Here is a 16,844-nt window from a genome sequence, read left to right as displayed (position 1 = left end):
TGACTATGGTTAAGAACATCACTTATTGCTAGGCAGAAGTTAAATTAGGGACTATCCATAGAACATTTCTACCTTGTAATTTATTTGGTATTCTGTAGAATAGCTGACTTTTCTAATTGTATTTGGCATGATCACTTGCTAAAAATATAAGTCAGTGTATCTGGTTTTATTATATACCTCTCTCTTGAGTCATAGTTTGGGGGGTGCGCATGGGAGACATACATCTGAAGAAGCATTATCTTTTAATAGAATTTAATTCATATTGGCCTATCTCCCTGCCTACCTGGTCAGTAACTGTGAACTTTGGAGATCTGTCTACTGATGATAAACCTCTTTTATATGGCATAGGCATGGGAAGTCAGCTTTGATGACAGATTTCTACACTGGTATAGAAGAGAAATGTTTAGCTAGTGTTTCAAAAGAACGAAACCTGTTAGCATTTATGTATTCCACCATTAGGCTTTCTTGAGCCCTCCCCTATGTGTGGCCTCTAATGTTTTCGGTTTTCAACAAAAGAAATAACGTATCATGTCAGAATGAAGTATAAAATCTCAATTACAGTTGTATTCATTAATGAAATCAATTCCTTTTATCTCATGGAATGATGAAATAATTATTTCAAATATTTATTAGGGTAGCAAAATAAAAAGTTGTTTAAATGATACCAAATATTCTGATTATTTGGAATTAGTGTCAGCATTTCCTATTGTACAGAAAAAATCATAGGGCCTCATGATTTGAATTTTTCATCTTGAGTTATTTAACAGACATTTGAGTTCCTACCATGTGTTGTAATACTCTGGGGGTGGATGAAGATGTAAAGACAGAATTATTTTCAAGTGTGGGATTTGTCTATGCTAAAACTTAGGAAGGCATTAAGCATTACTAGATGTAGATTAAATTTAAATTTAATGTACTTATACCCCTGCAACCTTTCCTTTGCTCTGTTATTTATGTTCCTTCACTAGATTCACACTCAATTTAGAAAGTGTGTTCTAAGAGAACTTGCTGTTAGAGGCTATGAAAAATCCTTTTATAAAGTGAGTTAATTTGCCTTTTATATATCCAGGTTTTCATCTGTGATTTCTTAATAAACAACTTGTATTTTAATTTTTTATTAGCAAGTAACATATCTATGGTTCACTTTAACCCCCTACTCCCAATCTTTCTTTGTCTCTCTCTCATAATCATAATTACACAGAGCAGGAGTTTGGTTGTTCTTACTAAGTATATAAATGATCCCAATTTTTAGCTTTTAAATTTTTTTTAACCTTAAAAGACTCACTTAAGACACTGTGACTTAAAAAAAAACCCACTGTGACAATAAAATGATAGTATATATCAGTTTAAATTTGACCCATGCATCTTTACAATGTAATTTATAATTGACCTTTCTACAATTGAAATATAAGGACTGTATGTTCTAGTGAAACTGTCCTGTAGCTGTTTAGATTAATTTAGATTTGCTTTTCATTAGTATAGTGGCTGGTGGCCAAAGTGATTGTGAAAGAAAGAAAGATAAATATGTATAAACAGTAGTAGCCATGATTTTTAGCACAAGCATCCAATGCAATCTCTGATTTAAGCAGACTTATATTAGCATTTATAATCAATTCAGAACAAATACAAAACAAAATGTACATGAAAAATTAGAAAAAAAGAGGAAAAAACCTCAAAAAAAAACCCCACATTTAAAACATTGTGAACGCCTAAAACATGCTTATATAAACATTGTTATATAGGAAGTTCTTACAGAAGAGGCTGGTGTTGCATGTATTGTGACTGTTTTCTAAGTAATTTATATCATATATATCAGAATTATGTGTAGCAGCCAGTGTCTAGTTTCTAGTCTGACAATAGACCAAAGAACTATGGAGATAGGATCCAGAGAGAAAAAAATAATTCTCTGTTATTTCAACCCCTCTAAACAGGACACCATACTTGCAGAACTTCTTCAAATACATAAAGAACACATTGTAGGATATCATGAACATGATTCTCTTTTGGACCACAAAGAAGAAGAAGAGTTGACTGAAGAAGAAAGAAAAGCAGCTTGGGCTGAGTATGAAGCAGAGAAGAAGGTAGTAGTTCATTCAGAATGCTTTTTGGTTTTGGTTTTTGTGTTAGTCATTTGAAAGAGCAGTGAGTAAGAAAAGGGTCACATTTGGAACAGGTAATAATAATAGGGAGTCTTTAGGAACAGAGTCCGAAATACGAGTCTGTTTATAGGCTTTGGTTACCTTTGGTGGTAGAGTGGGAAGAAGGGAAAGAAGAAAATAGTTTCCACTTAAAGAGTAGTAAGCCCAGTTCTGCTTAGCACTTGCTGAATTGAGATATTAGTGGGAAGCTGTATATTTAGCATCACTTAACTCCCGTCAACACCCTCACTCTAGTAACAGACATACAGGAGCTTAGAGTTTGGAGGTAGGAGGAAATGTTTCTTTGACTTGTGTACCATGAAATCAAAATTTTGACTGAATGTCAGAACACAAAAATATTCCATTATTGGACTTTAATGTCAGTCTCCAACAGCAACTTTAAAATAGTTCCATGTCTGTTTTAAACACCAACCCACTTGAGCAAAAATGTGCCTAAGCATGGGAAACTTTATCCTAATACCTGAATTCTTTTTAAACTCTTAACTCATTGTACCAAGCTTCTTTAACGTTAATGTGATGTTAGGAGTCTCATTAGAATTCTCTGAGTTGCCCCATTCTGTGCGAATTTTCAGAAAAAAGAATACACCTTTAGGGGTTAAAGCTTTCCATGTAATAAGATCTTGGTTTCGGGTGAAAAGGATGTTTTGTTTGTGTGTGGAAGAGTGTTAATAATTTCTTAGATCTGAGAATGTGGATTCTTTTCTAAACCAGTAGGTGATGTAGAATTTCAAGTTTTAAATCACAATGTGGAAAGTGCATAATTTTTTGTTTTTAGGGACTGACCATGCGTTTCAACATACCAACTGGGACCAATTTACCCCCTGTCACTTTCAACTCTCAAACTCCTTATATTCCTTTCAATTTGGGAGCCCTGTCAGCAATGAGTAATCAACAGCTGGAGGTAAGTTGTGAAGTACAAAAGTAGTTTAACTTGAATTAAAGGCAATTTCAAATACCCTGTTGTTGAGGGTTCCCTATGCAGGAATATCACATTCTCCAAAAGATTACCTCTGAATAGACCAAGAAATTTTTCTTTTATTTGTTGACCTTTTTGAACCATCATAGTATAGGAAAATATGGTTTGTTCAGAGCACAAGAGAATTCGGCCTTGAATTAATGTTCTTTGAATTATTTTAATTAAGGAACAATAGGGCAGTTGACTGGCTAGGGAAATAGCACTTTCTTAGTTATAAAATATTTTGAATAAACAAATTAACTTGCTTAATGTTTGAAAATAGGATAAATACATTTATATTCTGATGCAATGTAGGTGCAGCATTAAATATATGCTAATGTCCAGTATTATGAAGTAAGTTATTTGAAACTAGAATCAATTATGAATTAAATAAGAAAGATTAGGTTTTATTATACCAATTATGTAGTAACTTAATTGAATCTGTGGTTTCCTTTTGAAAATGTACTTATGGAGTCATTTAAATTGATAAACTATTGGTGCAAACCCAAACTTTTATCTTCCTAACAAGACCCTCACTGATAAGTTTTACCCACGTTATTGATGCTGCATTTTGCTGCTTTTCAATTATTTGAAGAGTTTTAAAACCAAGTGCTATAAATTGGCAAAAGGAAGGATCCCTATACTTTATAACCATGTGTGTTTTATATGTCCTATATAACATTTCTTGCATTCTTCTAGGACCTCATTAATCAAGGAAGAGAAAAAGTTGTGGAAGCAACAAACAGTGTGACAGCAGTGAGGATTCAGCCTCTTGAAGATATAATTTCAGCTGTAGTAAGTTAATAGGCAGTTATCTTACTCCAACTTGATATTTCTGTCGTGTTCCCCCTCTAGCCCTTTTGTTTTTATTTGTAATTGTTGTTTGCCTCACTCCTTCTGTGGGGAAAACCACATAATTCTTCTAACTTGATTTGCAATAGTAAAATACTAGTAAACTGGATAATAGTGCTAAGCTGTAATTCAGCATTTTTGCTTAAATGTTGGCCCAAAAGAGAAATGGGTAATATCCCAAATGATTGGGAAATCAGTCAGTCAGAGAAATGTATGTGTTGTTTACTTAAACATATTTTATCAGTTACACAAATTAAATCCAAGTAGTTTCATTCCAGAGATAGCCAAACCTTGTACGACAGTGGTTAACGCAGTACCCTGCTTTTACATCCTTGTTTTCTTTAGAAAAGAATAAAGGAAAGGGGGGGGGGAAACCTTTTTAAAATCCTGAATATTTTTGAGTACCTTAATTATTTGTCCTCAATTCTATTGCAATAAGAGGTAAATGGAACCTTTTTCTTTTAGTGGAAGGAAAACATGAATCTCTCAGAGGCCCAAGTACAGGCGTTAGCATTAAGTAGACAAGCCAGCCAGGAGCTTGATGTTAAACGAAGAGAAGCAATCTACAATGATGTATTGACAAAACAACAGATGGTAAGAGTTTGACTATCTCTAAGTTATGTCCAATTTTCTTGAATTTATAATAATGGGTTTGTGTGACATCTGTGTCAATAATCATCTTTCCTTCATATGGATGGATGACTGGTCATTTTTCCTGGAAGAAATTTTGTCAGAAAACATATCTCGTCCACATAATTTTATTTTTTTGTGTATTCTGGACATCTAAAAAGGAATTTTTGCCAGACTTTTACCGTATTTACCATTTTTAAACAATTAAGTATACTTTTTAATATATTTAATTTGAGAGTAAAAAAAAGTGGAGCTATAGATTATATATGTCACAGGTTCCTACTTAATTACATAATTCTTTAAAAGACTAGCATATTCCATTTTTCCCATCATAGTTGTTTGCCAGCCATCTGCCTTTCACTGGGAAATTTCAACTCTTGACTCCAGGGAATCAGTTTCTGTGGCATGAATTTTACTTAGCACTGTAGAATTATTGATTTTAAATTCTCTTAGGAAATTTAAGACACTCCAGGTAGGAATTATTCCCACTACAAGTGTTTTTTCCCTTTGGTGTTTGTCACTACAAATGTTTGTCATTATGTGAAATGTTTAAAAGAATGAAGAAGAAATGAGATTTGACAAAAAGTGCTGTAACTAATACTTGAAACTAATCATTGTGCGGGACAGGTTACTATGGCAACTAAACTAAATGCTGCTTGCAATACAATAGTCAAGTCATTAAGAGAATTTAGCCCTAAATGGTGTTACTAAGTGGTTTCTACAGTAATGGTCCTGTGAATGCCTCAAATTAGTAATGGTGATAACAATAATGTGTTTTCCTTTTGGTATGGTACACCCTTAACAAATTGATTTTAACTTAAAACTTGATACTTACCTCTTTGAGACAGGTCATGCACTTGTAACAGCTCCCTTTTCTCTCTTTAGTTAATCAGCTGCGTTCAGCGAATACTTATGAACCGAAGGCTCCAGCAGCAGTACAATCAGCAGCAACAACAACAAATGACTTATCAGCAAGCAACACTGGGTCACCTCATGATGCCAAAGCCTCCAAATTTAATCATGAATCCTTCTAACTACCAGCAAATTGATATGAGAGGAATGTATCAGTCAGTAGCTGGTGGTATGCAGCCACCACCCTTACAGCGTGCACCACCCCCAATGAGAAGCAAAAATCCAGGACCTTCCCAAGGGAAATCAATGTGATTTTGCACTAAAAGCTTAAAGGATTGTTAAAATCATAGAAAGATCTTTTATTTTTTTAGGAATCAATGACTTAACAGAACTCAACTGTATAAATAGTTTGGTCCCCTTAAATGCCAATCTTCCATATTAGTTTTAATTTTTTTAATAGGGCATACCATTTTTTCCTGACTTTTGTCAGTGATGTTGCCTAGAATCTTCTTACACACATTGAGTACAGAAGATATTTCAAATTGTTTTCAGTGAAAACAAGTCCTTCCATAACAGTAACAACTCCACAGATTTCCTCTCTAAATTTTTATGCCTGCTTTTAGCAACCATAAAATTGTCATAAAATTAATGAATTTAGGAAAGAATACAGATTTATATATTCGTTCTTTACATATAAAAACACACAGCTGAGTTCTTAGAGTTGATTCCTCAAGTTCCGAAATACTTTTGTACTTAATCCATTTCTTTATTAAAATGATGGAAATGGTTTTAATGTTCTTTTGACTGAAGTCTGCAACTGGGCTCCTGCTGTATCATCTCCGTGACTGAAAGTTAGAAACTAAGGGTTATCTTCGACACAGAATTGTGTGCAATATTCTCAAATACTACTGCTCTAAAACTTGGAGGAGTCTTGCAGTTATCTTAGCATTGTATAAACAGCCTTAAGTATAGCCTAAGAAGAGAATTCCTTTTTCTTCTTTAGTCTTTCTGCCATTTTTTATTTTCAGTTATATGTGCTGAAATAATTACTGGTAAAATTTCAGGGTTGTGGATTATCTTCCACACATGAGTTTTCTCTCTCCTGGCACTGATATAAAGCACATCTCTTAACTGCTTGGTGCCAGTGCTAGTGCTTCATCCTGTTGCTGGCAGTGGGATGTGGACTAACAAAATCAAGTTCTAGCATTTTAGGAGGTTAAGGATGATGGTGTGGTTGTAGGGTCACACCCTGTTTTATAAACAATATCAAAATGGCAGAACCATTGCTGACTTTTTAAGTTCACATGAGGAATGTGCTTTAATAATTCCCAGTACTGTCAGTATTGTGAAATAATTCCTCTGAAAGATAAGGATCACTGGCTTCTCTGCTCTTCCTCTTTTCTGTCATCATCATGTTCTTTTCCCCCAACTTCCCTGTTATTTTAAATAAATCACATTTCAAAGTTCGATTTTGTTTTTAGTTTAGATCTGTGAGGCAATTTTCTGATCAAAGTTAATTCATCTAATACCCTTTTTTGAAGTTTTACTAGAAAATCATTGCATTGTTTTTTTAATCCAGGCCTATAAACATGACCTGTAAGTTTATTCATGTACAATTTGGTTGCTTGAATTTCTTGAAGAAAAAGATTGTTAGACTATGGGAGTCAACTCAACATGGCAAAACCATTTTTGAGATGGTGTTGTAACAGGTAGTGGAAATAGCTAAGGAATTTCATAAAAAAAGAAAGTTGGGTGGAGGAATTGCTCTAGGTATCACTGGATTAGAATGAGTTTAACATTAGCTAGAACTGTTTTGAGTTATTTGGATGATTAAGAGATTTCCATTTTTATCTTGAAAGAACTAGTGGTAAACATCTAAGAGCACTAGGTTTGTGATACGGAATTTGTGAGGTTAGGTGGTTCCATTTCATCCCCCCCCCACTTTACCATGGTGAGTTACCACTAACAAATTCCATATATTTGGATATTGTGCCAGCCATATAATCAGATTTACTTAATTAGGGTGGGGGGGGATGTGTGTTTACTCCAGAAGAAATGAAAAAGACAAGATTTATGAGATAAGTATTTGAAGGCAGTACACTCTGGCCAACTGTTGTCAGTTGGTATTTCTGTAAGTCCAGAATACCTTAAACCTGATTTACTAGACCTGGGAATTTTCAACGTGGTCTGATTACTTGTGCAAAGACATGGATGTAAAAATTTTAGGCAACCTTCTAAACCTTTTTCACCATGGATGAAACTATGACTTAAGGAATAATACATAGAAAGGATTAATTGGAACTAAGAGAGTTTGAAATAAAACTTGGACCACTTTGCATACACTCTTCTCACTTGACATTTTAGCTACATAATATGTACTTTGAGTATAACATCAAGCTTTAACAAATATTTAAAGAAAAAAATCACATCAATAAGATACTAAAAGGCTCATTTTTATATTTGTTTTAGATGTTTTAAATAGTTGCAATGGCTTAAAAAATGACGATTTAAAATGTTGCTTGTAATACAGTTTTGCCTGCTAAATTCTCCATATTTTGTAACCTGTTTTATTTCTTTGGGTGTAAAGCGTTTTTGCTTAGTATTGTGATATTGTATATGTTTTGTCCCAGTTGTATAGTACTGTTTCAGTCCATCATCCAGCTTTGGCTGCTGAAATCATACAGCTGTGAAGACTTGCCTTTGTTTCTGTTAGACTGCTTTTCAGTTCCGTATTGAGTATCTTAAGTACTGTAGAAAAGATGTCACTTCTTCCTTTAAGGCTGTTTTGTAATATATATAAGGACTGGAATTGTGTTTTTAAAGAAAAGCATTCAAGTATGACAATAATACTATCTGTGTTTTCACCATTCAAAGTGCTGTTTAGTAGTTGAAACTTAAACTATTTAATGTCATTTAATAAAGTGACCAAAATGTGTTGTGCTCTTTATTGCATTTTCACAGCTTTGAAGATCTGTGCACATATTGTTTCATAGAAAATGTATAGCTTTTGATGTCCTATTTAATGGTGATTCTTTTGCACATTTAGTTATTTAATATTGGGAGGTCAAAAAGTTTGGTTTTTGAATCTGTTATATACTAAATTCTGTAAAAGGAGATCTCTAACCTCAAAAATAATTTACATACCAGGAAGCCTATGTGTGTTTGTGTTAGTTTTGGTTGTCTCTTTGTAATCCAGCACCATTTCCTGCTTCCCAACAGCTGCATCACTCATTTAAATCAAGCAGGACTACCAATCCACACTTGATAGAAAAGCTGCTTACCCTCCTGAAGCCATAGCAGGTTAATGGAAGCCTTATTACCTGGCCTCCAAAGAAGCTGAATATTTTGTAGTCTTCCCTTAGCTATGCCCATTTTCCCTCTATCACAAAATCAGATACTTAACATCTGTGCCCCAAACAAAACTTTAAGATAATTACTTACCTATCTCAGTACCATTATTTCCTTTGAGGGTGGCATGTTGTGAAGGTATAGATACTTATTCTAACAGTAAATTAGGTCATTCTTTTACATGCTCATTTCACTAAAAATTATGTTCAGATTATTCCCATCTTACTTCACCAGACTTAGTCTCAAGTGACTTTTAGCTATCTCCACATCAAATCTACCCTTAGAGATGAAAATTCCTCCACCATGGATTTTTTTTTCAAGTCTGTAATCTGTGCCAATCCCAAAGGAGTTACCAAATTTCAGAAATGCTTTTTGTCTGTGCAACATTTTATATATGCTGTTATATGGAGGTGAATAAAAATTTAAAATCCAAAATATATATTGTTTCTAAGCTCAATATCTGCTAGGTAACCAAACTCTGCCCACATTACTCATGTTGGATACAATAATGGAATGGCCCCACCCTCCCAACCTAAGAGTTTTACTCCCCAGAGTATGTACCACCATAAAATTCCTTTACAATATATACTGCCACTCTCTCTGTGGAGTAACCTTCCTGTCACCATTGTGCCTACTTGGCTAACTAAGGCAATCGCCCTTCCTCTCCTCACTTGAGAGATCTTTCTGATAGTGACCACTACATACGTTCACCAAGGAAGACAGCGTATAAATCGAGGCCTTAATTAAAGATAATGAAGATCAAGCTGTAATTGAAGGAATGGAAGAGACAAATCCTAAAATATGGCAGGCCCTCTTTAATACTCAGAACTACCACATATTCCAAGCAATTTCTACCCTGCAGCACTCCTCCAAATTCACCTCACCATTCATTCTGTCCTCACTTTCTCCCTGGTAGAAACATAAGGGAGGGAATTTGGCTCCAGTCTCCTTTAGTTAATCATATCAGATCAGAGACTTCTACCTGTTTATAGACTCCGCCCTCTCCGTATAGTCCTCACATCAAATACATGTTAGTTTTCAAGAAAGGTGAAGAGATGACATCAGATGCAAGGATGGAATTTGTTTCAGGTACATGAAGAGGAAGTGTAGTATTAAAAGGAATAAAGATAGGGATAGGGAAAGAGACTAGATTGGAATGGATTAATGAAGGATCTTGAAATCCTGAATAATTTCAGTACAGAGGATAACAAGGGTTTGTGAGGTGGTTGATGTGTTCAAAGTAGCAATAAAGATGGTGATTTGGGCAGAGATAATTTGGCTTAGGATGCAAAGTGAAGAAAGACGGGAGACAGGAAGATAATGAATCCAGGCATTCAGTGACAAGACTATAGACAACTTTAAGGAAAAAAATCACACTGAACTTCTTAAATTGCAAGAAAAAAACTGTTACTTCCTACCCCTCACCCAAGGAGTCAACTTTCTTCAGGACTTCTGGTTTTATGTGCAGAATTTCACTTACTCTTTTTGATTACCCTCTCAAGCCTAATGATAAAACCGTTAGTGGCATTCCTGTTCTTAATTTTTCATTACTCCTGATTATACCCTTACACGTATATACAGAAAGTGAGTTTGGTCCATTTAACTAAACTGAGTGTAATTCTATTTCCTCAAGCTAATTCTTCAAAGGGCTAAATCCATTCCTTTTAGTTTTTCTTAAGACCCATCCATTCCAAGTGCTAGTATCTGTTAATATAAGTTTCCTTTGGCATTTTCGAAGTGCCTTGTGGTTATTACGTGTTAACCTGTATACAACGTGCCTTGTGGTTATTACGTGTTAACCTGTATACAACATATCTGTGAAAAAAGTGAGAATAATTACATTCTCCGCGTGACAGTTAAGATAAAAGTAAGAAAATAAAATCCATTGCACTCAGGAGGCAGAAAACATTAAGTTACTTGGGTCTTTATATCTCATTTGGAAAATAGGACTATAATAACTTTCCTGAAGGCAGGAGCCTGGACCAGGTGATTTCCTGAGGTCCCTTTCAGCTTCAAGAGTTAGGGTTTAACTGTGAGCAAAGCACAATTTGAAGCCAAAAGGCAATGGGTTTGTCTTAGGTTACACGGTAAGTTTGTGAACAGAATTAGAAATCCCTTGCCTTTGGTTAACGCTCTCACAGACTAAGGTATACCTTTTCTTTTCCTCTGTTTAGAAAAATGAGAGGTCTGGCAGGCATTTTAATGACAAAGCAGATAAGTCGAGTTGTAATGGGCTCTAATTACCACTTCCACAGCTGTAACCTTCTTTATCTTTTGCCCAGAGGCACTCCCAGAGCTGATTTCTTACTGCCTCTGGCACTCAGAAAATGAAAAACCATATTTAAGAATGATTCTTATATCCTTGTTGCCTGATTGGTTTATATACATTGACAAAACATCAAGGTAAATATAAGTCAGCTTCTGTAAAGTCAGCTTTTAATGATAACTTCCCATTCTATTCATAGCTATAAAGCCCAAATTAGGCCAATGTTTAACTTGTCTGGTCTGGATGAAGTTTATAGTAAGACAATATTTGTTTATATTGAGTCTTATGTCACAACACATACGGCATACTTTTTGAGATGTAGATTTTATTAAAAAATCTTGTGACAAAAACTAATAGAAGGGGCGCCTGGGTGGCTCAGTCGGTTAAGCGTCTGCCTTCGGCTCAGGTCATGATCCCAGGGTCCTGGGATCAAGCCCCGCATCAGGCTCCCTGCTCCGCGGGAAGCCTGCTTCTCCCTCTCCCACTCTCCCTGCATGTGTTCCCTCTCTCGCTGTCTCTCTCTGTCAAATAAATAAAATCTTAAAAAAAACCAAAAAACTAATAGAAGAGTGAAATAGTAATAATTTTTTTTTTTCTGTAGCTGCTTGTCCTTACGTGCCAGTAGCAAAGCAGGTAGAAGACTATGTCTAGCCCGCTGAATACATTTTAGTGGAAACAAAACCAAACTTAAGAAAAAAGAAACTGGTTAATATAAATCACCTGAGGTCTTGTTAGTTCATTCCCAGTTCTTGGTAGGCTTTCAACTATACAGCATGGAGCCTTTAGTGATGCAGGCTTGCTTGAATACTATCCTTAGTAAAGTAAACCTTTTGTTAACAAGTTTTCCCACCCTCTCTTCCCTTAACTTGCACACACTACTGGATGTGTAGGCTCAAATGAAGTGCCTGCCTGCAATTTTTCCTGCTTTACTTCTTCAAATGATCTCCCCCCACCCTATCAAATACATGCACCCCTTTATATTCTAATACTTCCGAGGGGGGCACTCATAGAATCATAGAATGCTAGAGATAGTTGGGGTCTTAGATACCCTGTAGCCCAGCCATCTCCCTTAACAATCTGGAAAACAAAGGCCCAGAAAGGGAAAGAAGTTCAAGGGTACCAATGTCTTCTAGCTTCTCTTCCACTTCTCATTCCATTCCATTCAGATGCCTGCTGTTACACTTGAATTCCAGTTCATTTTCTTCAGTCTGCCAGACCACATTAAGTAAATTTTCAGAATACCTCGTATTGAAATAAGCTTTAGAATGGGAAATGTTTATGGGAAGTAGAGGAATACGTGAACCAAAATGAAAGGGAAAATGGGAAGACCCCTGACATATACCCCAAGCTTTTAATTTGGTATCCAGGGTGTTGGCTTCAGGACTTTGTTTCAGAGGGATATTTAATTTGTTTAAACAGTTCTTTCACCACAGTCAGCAAAGTTTAGACCAATAAGATCTAGAAGCACTCTTCTACTTTCCAGATCTTAGTGTCCTTCAGTGCCAAGGATGGAATCATTCAGCCTTCCTCAAAGGAGGCAGGTTAATGTACCAAGTACTTTAAAATCTTCTATTTCAGGGGCGCCTGGGTGGCTCAGCCGTTAAGTGGCTGCCTTCAGCTCAGGTCATGATCTCAGGGTCCTGGGATCAAGTCCCGCATTGGGCTCCCTGCTCAGCGGGGAGTCTGTTTCTCCCTCTGCCTCTGTGGCTTCCCCCTCCTTGTGCTCTCTCCCTCTCTCTCAAATAAATAAAATCTAAAAAATAAATCTTCTATTTCAAATGAGAAATGCTGCTGTATTCACAAGGAACAAGATAGAAAGCTCTGTTTTAGTGTAATGATCTCAGGATAGTGGCAACTACTCTTGAGTTACAGAGATGTGCTATAAGGACCATGAATAGTTTTTCATATTTCCAAAGAACTGAAAAAAAACCCCAGCAAAACGATTTTAATATACTAGAATTTGGGGGCCTGGTTCTATCTGCATAAATTTAGACAAGTTACTTTACCTCTCTGAATCTTCACTCACAAAGCAATAAAGTTTTATTGAACGCTTACTATATGTCAGGCACTATCATTAGTCACTTCTGTAATTCCTGTTTTACAGATGAGGAAACAGGTTTAAAATAATTAAATTATTCACCCAGTGTCTCACAACTAACTGGAAGAGGCGATATTCAACAACGTGTATCACATTCTATGTTTTTGCCATTGAACAAGCTTGCAACCCTTCCTAGAACCATGATTTAATCTCAGCCTTTAGCAAACCACTTAGAGTAACTTATCATTTTGTTCTTTTGCATATCAGCTCTCATTTGTCTGATTTTACTGTAAGCAAGGTCTTAAATAGAATATTCCTCCTGGTGTGGTGTTTTCAAGGCACTTCCTTCTGTCCCTCTTCACTGGTGTTCAAGGCACTTCCTTCTGTCCCTCTTCACTGGTGCCTGGAGGGCTTGGCTTTCTCCTTTCATTTCATTCTGTGATCCAAACAGAAGTGTCTGAAAAATCCAGTGTGAATACTGTAAGGTAAGTTTTAAGATATCACAACTCATTTTGAAAGTGCTATCACAAGTTCAATTAGACACCAATTGAGAATATTAAAAGGTAGAAATGTTCTGAACAAAGTTTATTTTTCGTTTTTCCACCCGATAAAGTCTAAGTACCATTTGAGCAAAGTCTTAAAAGATAGCTAGAATTTGGATATGTAGGGATTGAGGAGGATGGCATCTCAAAGGAAACAGCAAACAAATGTATGTAGGCAGCAAAGAATAGAATTCAGAATAGTATAATTCCAGAAAATGCCATGCTTCTGTACTTGTGCACGGGAGTTTATAGCCCTGTTTAAGGCAATAGCATCTGTAATGCACAATTTGTAGATAAATGGTGTGGTAGGCAGAATAATGGAGCCCCAAAGATGTCCATGTCCTAATCTCAGAACCTGTGAATGTGTTAGGTTACATGACAAAAGAGAATTAAAGTTGTGGGAATTAAGGTTGCTAATCAGCTGACCTTGAAATGGGGAGTCGCCTGGATTATCCAGGCGAGCCCAATGTAATTACAAGGGTCCTTAAAACTGGAAGAGGGAGGCAGAGAGAATATGTAAGTAATTCTCACCTAGAGCCTCTAAAAAGGAGTACAGCTCCACTGACACCTTGATTTTAGCCCAGTGAGACCCATATCAGACTTCTACCTACAGAACCGAAGGATGATAAATGGGTGTTGTTGTAAACCATCAAGTTCATGGTTATTTGCTACAACAGTAATAGGAAACTAATACAAGGGTTATTTGTGTGAATACTTGATCAATGTCTTGGTCTCCTGCTAGATATGTGAGCTTAAGGGCAGGGACCCATATTCACTTTAATATCCTTGGCACCTGACACAGAAAAAGTGTGAGAAAATTTGTTTGATGAATTTATGTGTGAATGTCTTGGCAGTCATATCTTACCTGAGAACATTATGGCAATGTCAACAGCATCAAAGTCTGTTTCTGTATGCCCAAATGTATATATATGTATGTCTGTTCTCTTTTACTTTGGGTCCCTATGTCTTCCTCCTTCCCTTCATTTTCTCTTCTCTCTTCCTTACTTCTGTCCCTATTTCTTAATTGGCCATAACAAAGGACTGAAGTACACCTTGTAATTTTCCCTTATGTTTATGGAATAAAGTTTTACATTTTCTGTTCATAGTTTTTAAGAAGAAGTAATACAGCTTATTGCACTGAAAAAAATGCTTTATACTCAGGGGTCCCTTCATTTATTACCTATTTAATTTATATCAGTAGGTAAGTGATCCTTGATAGAAGTTTCTCATTTCTGACAGGATGTGTGTAGAACCCAGGGGCAGAAACATCCCACAGAAGCTTTCTTGTTATACCTGCTAGTGGGAACTTGTTCCCTGATTGCATGGTCCACATTGTCCAAACAACATAATTTCCTCTCAGAAGAGAGGAAATTGTTTGACACTGTTTATCCAGAAGAAATCAGATGCTCCATTAGGACCAGAATTATTCAGTCTTTTCCCTGGCTCCATCCTCTGTCTACTGAGTTTTATCATAAAGATGTTTAATGTTTGATTGGGATACACTGGAATCCTGGGAAGGCATAGGACCTATTGTTCACCTCCAAAGCTCAGCCTGTTCCACAAAACAGAATGACCTAATGAAAGGTAAAACTTTTGATGGGAAAGTTCTTGAAGTTTCTAGTGATTAAGAACATTTAGGGAAATCTTCATCCCTAGAATTGGAAGGACATGGGCTAGTTCAGTGCTTCTCAAGTTTAATGTATATGCAAGTCACCTGGGAAACTCATTAAACTTTAGATTCTGATAGAGTAGATCTGGGATGGGGCCTAAGAATTTGCATTTCCAGCAAGCTTCTGGGTGATGTTGATGCAGCTGGTCCAGGGACCACACTTCAAGGAGCAAGGGGATAATGGATCTAGGACAGTCAGAGATAGGGTATCTGTATTCTGCATAGGGGAACTGAAAAGTGGGCGTTTCTAGAACCAGAGCCTCAGAGAAGGTATCTGAGCTTCCTTCTCCTCTCCGGGAGATACAGGGCCTCCTGGTAGGTCTCTCATGTGTTGGGTTCCCCAGAACCAGGGGTGGGGAAGTTCCCTGGGTGTGTATTAGGGTAATTTAACCCTAGCTGCCACAGAGACCAAAACACAATTTGAAAGCTATTACTGAATGAATAGAAAAAAGTCTTGAATGATATTCCCCAGAATGTTAAAGATGATAGGGAACGAAAACACGGCTGCTTTTGTTTTCTTCTTTTTGCTGATCTGTATTTTCTGATTTTTCTTTGGAAAAAAATGTATAATTTTGCAAAAGCTACTTTTTAAAAAGACATATATATTACTTCTACAACAGTAAGGAAAAAAGCTCATCAAAATCAAAACAAATCCAATCAGATCCTGCATGTACTTTTTGCTTGAATCCTGATAATAATACCTAACGCTCATCAAGCACTTACTACACGCCAGTTATCATTCTGTTTCACAAATATTATTTATTACTTGCAAAAATTCTGATGTAGTTACTCTAATTTCCCCCATTTTGCCATTGGGAAAACTGAGGCACAGAGAGATTTAAGTGACTTATTTAATTTTAAGGTAAGTGGCAAAGCCAGAATTTGAGCCTAGGCACTAATGACTCTAGAGCACGTGCTCTAAAACACTACTATATGTTACCTCCATTAGAGTACATACAAAGCATCTTTTTTAGGCCTCAAAGTCAATCCTACCCTAAAAACAAATGCAGAGTCCTTTCTCTGCTTTTCCCTCAAGCCATAGCCCTATCTCCCCTTTCTCTTTTCTGCTAAACCTTTTGAAAGTGTGGTCTATACTTGCTGCCTGCAATTCCCCTCACCCTGCCCTTTACTCCTCAGGCCCAACAGTATGCCTTCTGCTCCAACTCTGCCACAGAAGATACTTTCTTGACAGGAACTCATGATATCCTAATCACCAAAGCCTATGACTTTTTCTCAGAGAAAATCCCACAACTCCGAGGACTAGAGTCACAACAAAATAATGATCTCTAAACTCAGCTGCCTTAGAAACCCTTCTAAGTGTCCTTAATCAGCCTTGCCTCCTAGTTCACTGAGAATGACAAAAGCATCAGGTCAGAACCTCTCAACCTCTTTTCCCTCCCAGTCCCCTTCACAAACACACCTTTCCCTTCTCTTGTGTTTCAGAGTCAGTGTCTCCCTTCCAGTAAGAAATGAATTCCTCAGCCTGTGCTATGGGGCCAAACTCCTCCCCCCTCCTTAGAGATCTGACTGTAT

At 36.5% G+C, this 16,844-nt stretch overlaps 1 protein-coding gene across 7 annotated transcripts in view; it reads left to right on the top strand.

The window, feature by feature from the left end:
* Positions 1–8,598, top strand: part of ATRX (ATRX chromatin remodeler) — a 309,326-nt gene extending 300,728 nt beyond the window's left edge. For all 7 annotated transcript variants that reach the window (XM_064574281.1, XM_064574279.1, XM_064574283.1 and 4 more), the window contains 5 exons: positions 1,932–2,081; positions 2,935–3,060; positions 3,814–3,909; positions 4,432–4,560; positions 5,482–8,598. In XM_064574281.1, the coding sequence (XP_064430351.1) occupies positions 1,932–2,081; positions 2,935–3,060; positions 3,814–3,909; positions 4,432–4,560; positions 5,482–5,760 (780 nt within the window). In that variant the 3' untranslated portion in view covers positions 5,761–8,598. The remainder of the gene's footprint in view (positions 1–1,931; positions 2,082–2,934; positions 3,061–3,813; positions 3,910–4,431; positions 4,561–5,481) is intronic.
* Positions 8,599–16,844: the final 8,246 nt, after the last annotated feature.

The sequence above is a fragment of the Mirounga angustirostris genome, unplaced genomic scaffold (assembly GCF_029215605.1).
Source record: "Mirounga angustirostris isolate CCGP_5_RB_7025 unplaced genomic scaffold, mMirAng1.0.hap1 SCAF_11, whole genome shotgun sequence".
NCBI classification, from domain to species: Eukaryota; Metazoa; Chordata; class Mammalia; order Carnivora; family Phocidae; genus Mirounga; species Mirounga angustirostris.
This window is presented reverse-complemented; position numbering and strand designations above follow the sequence as displayed.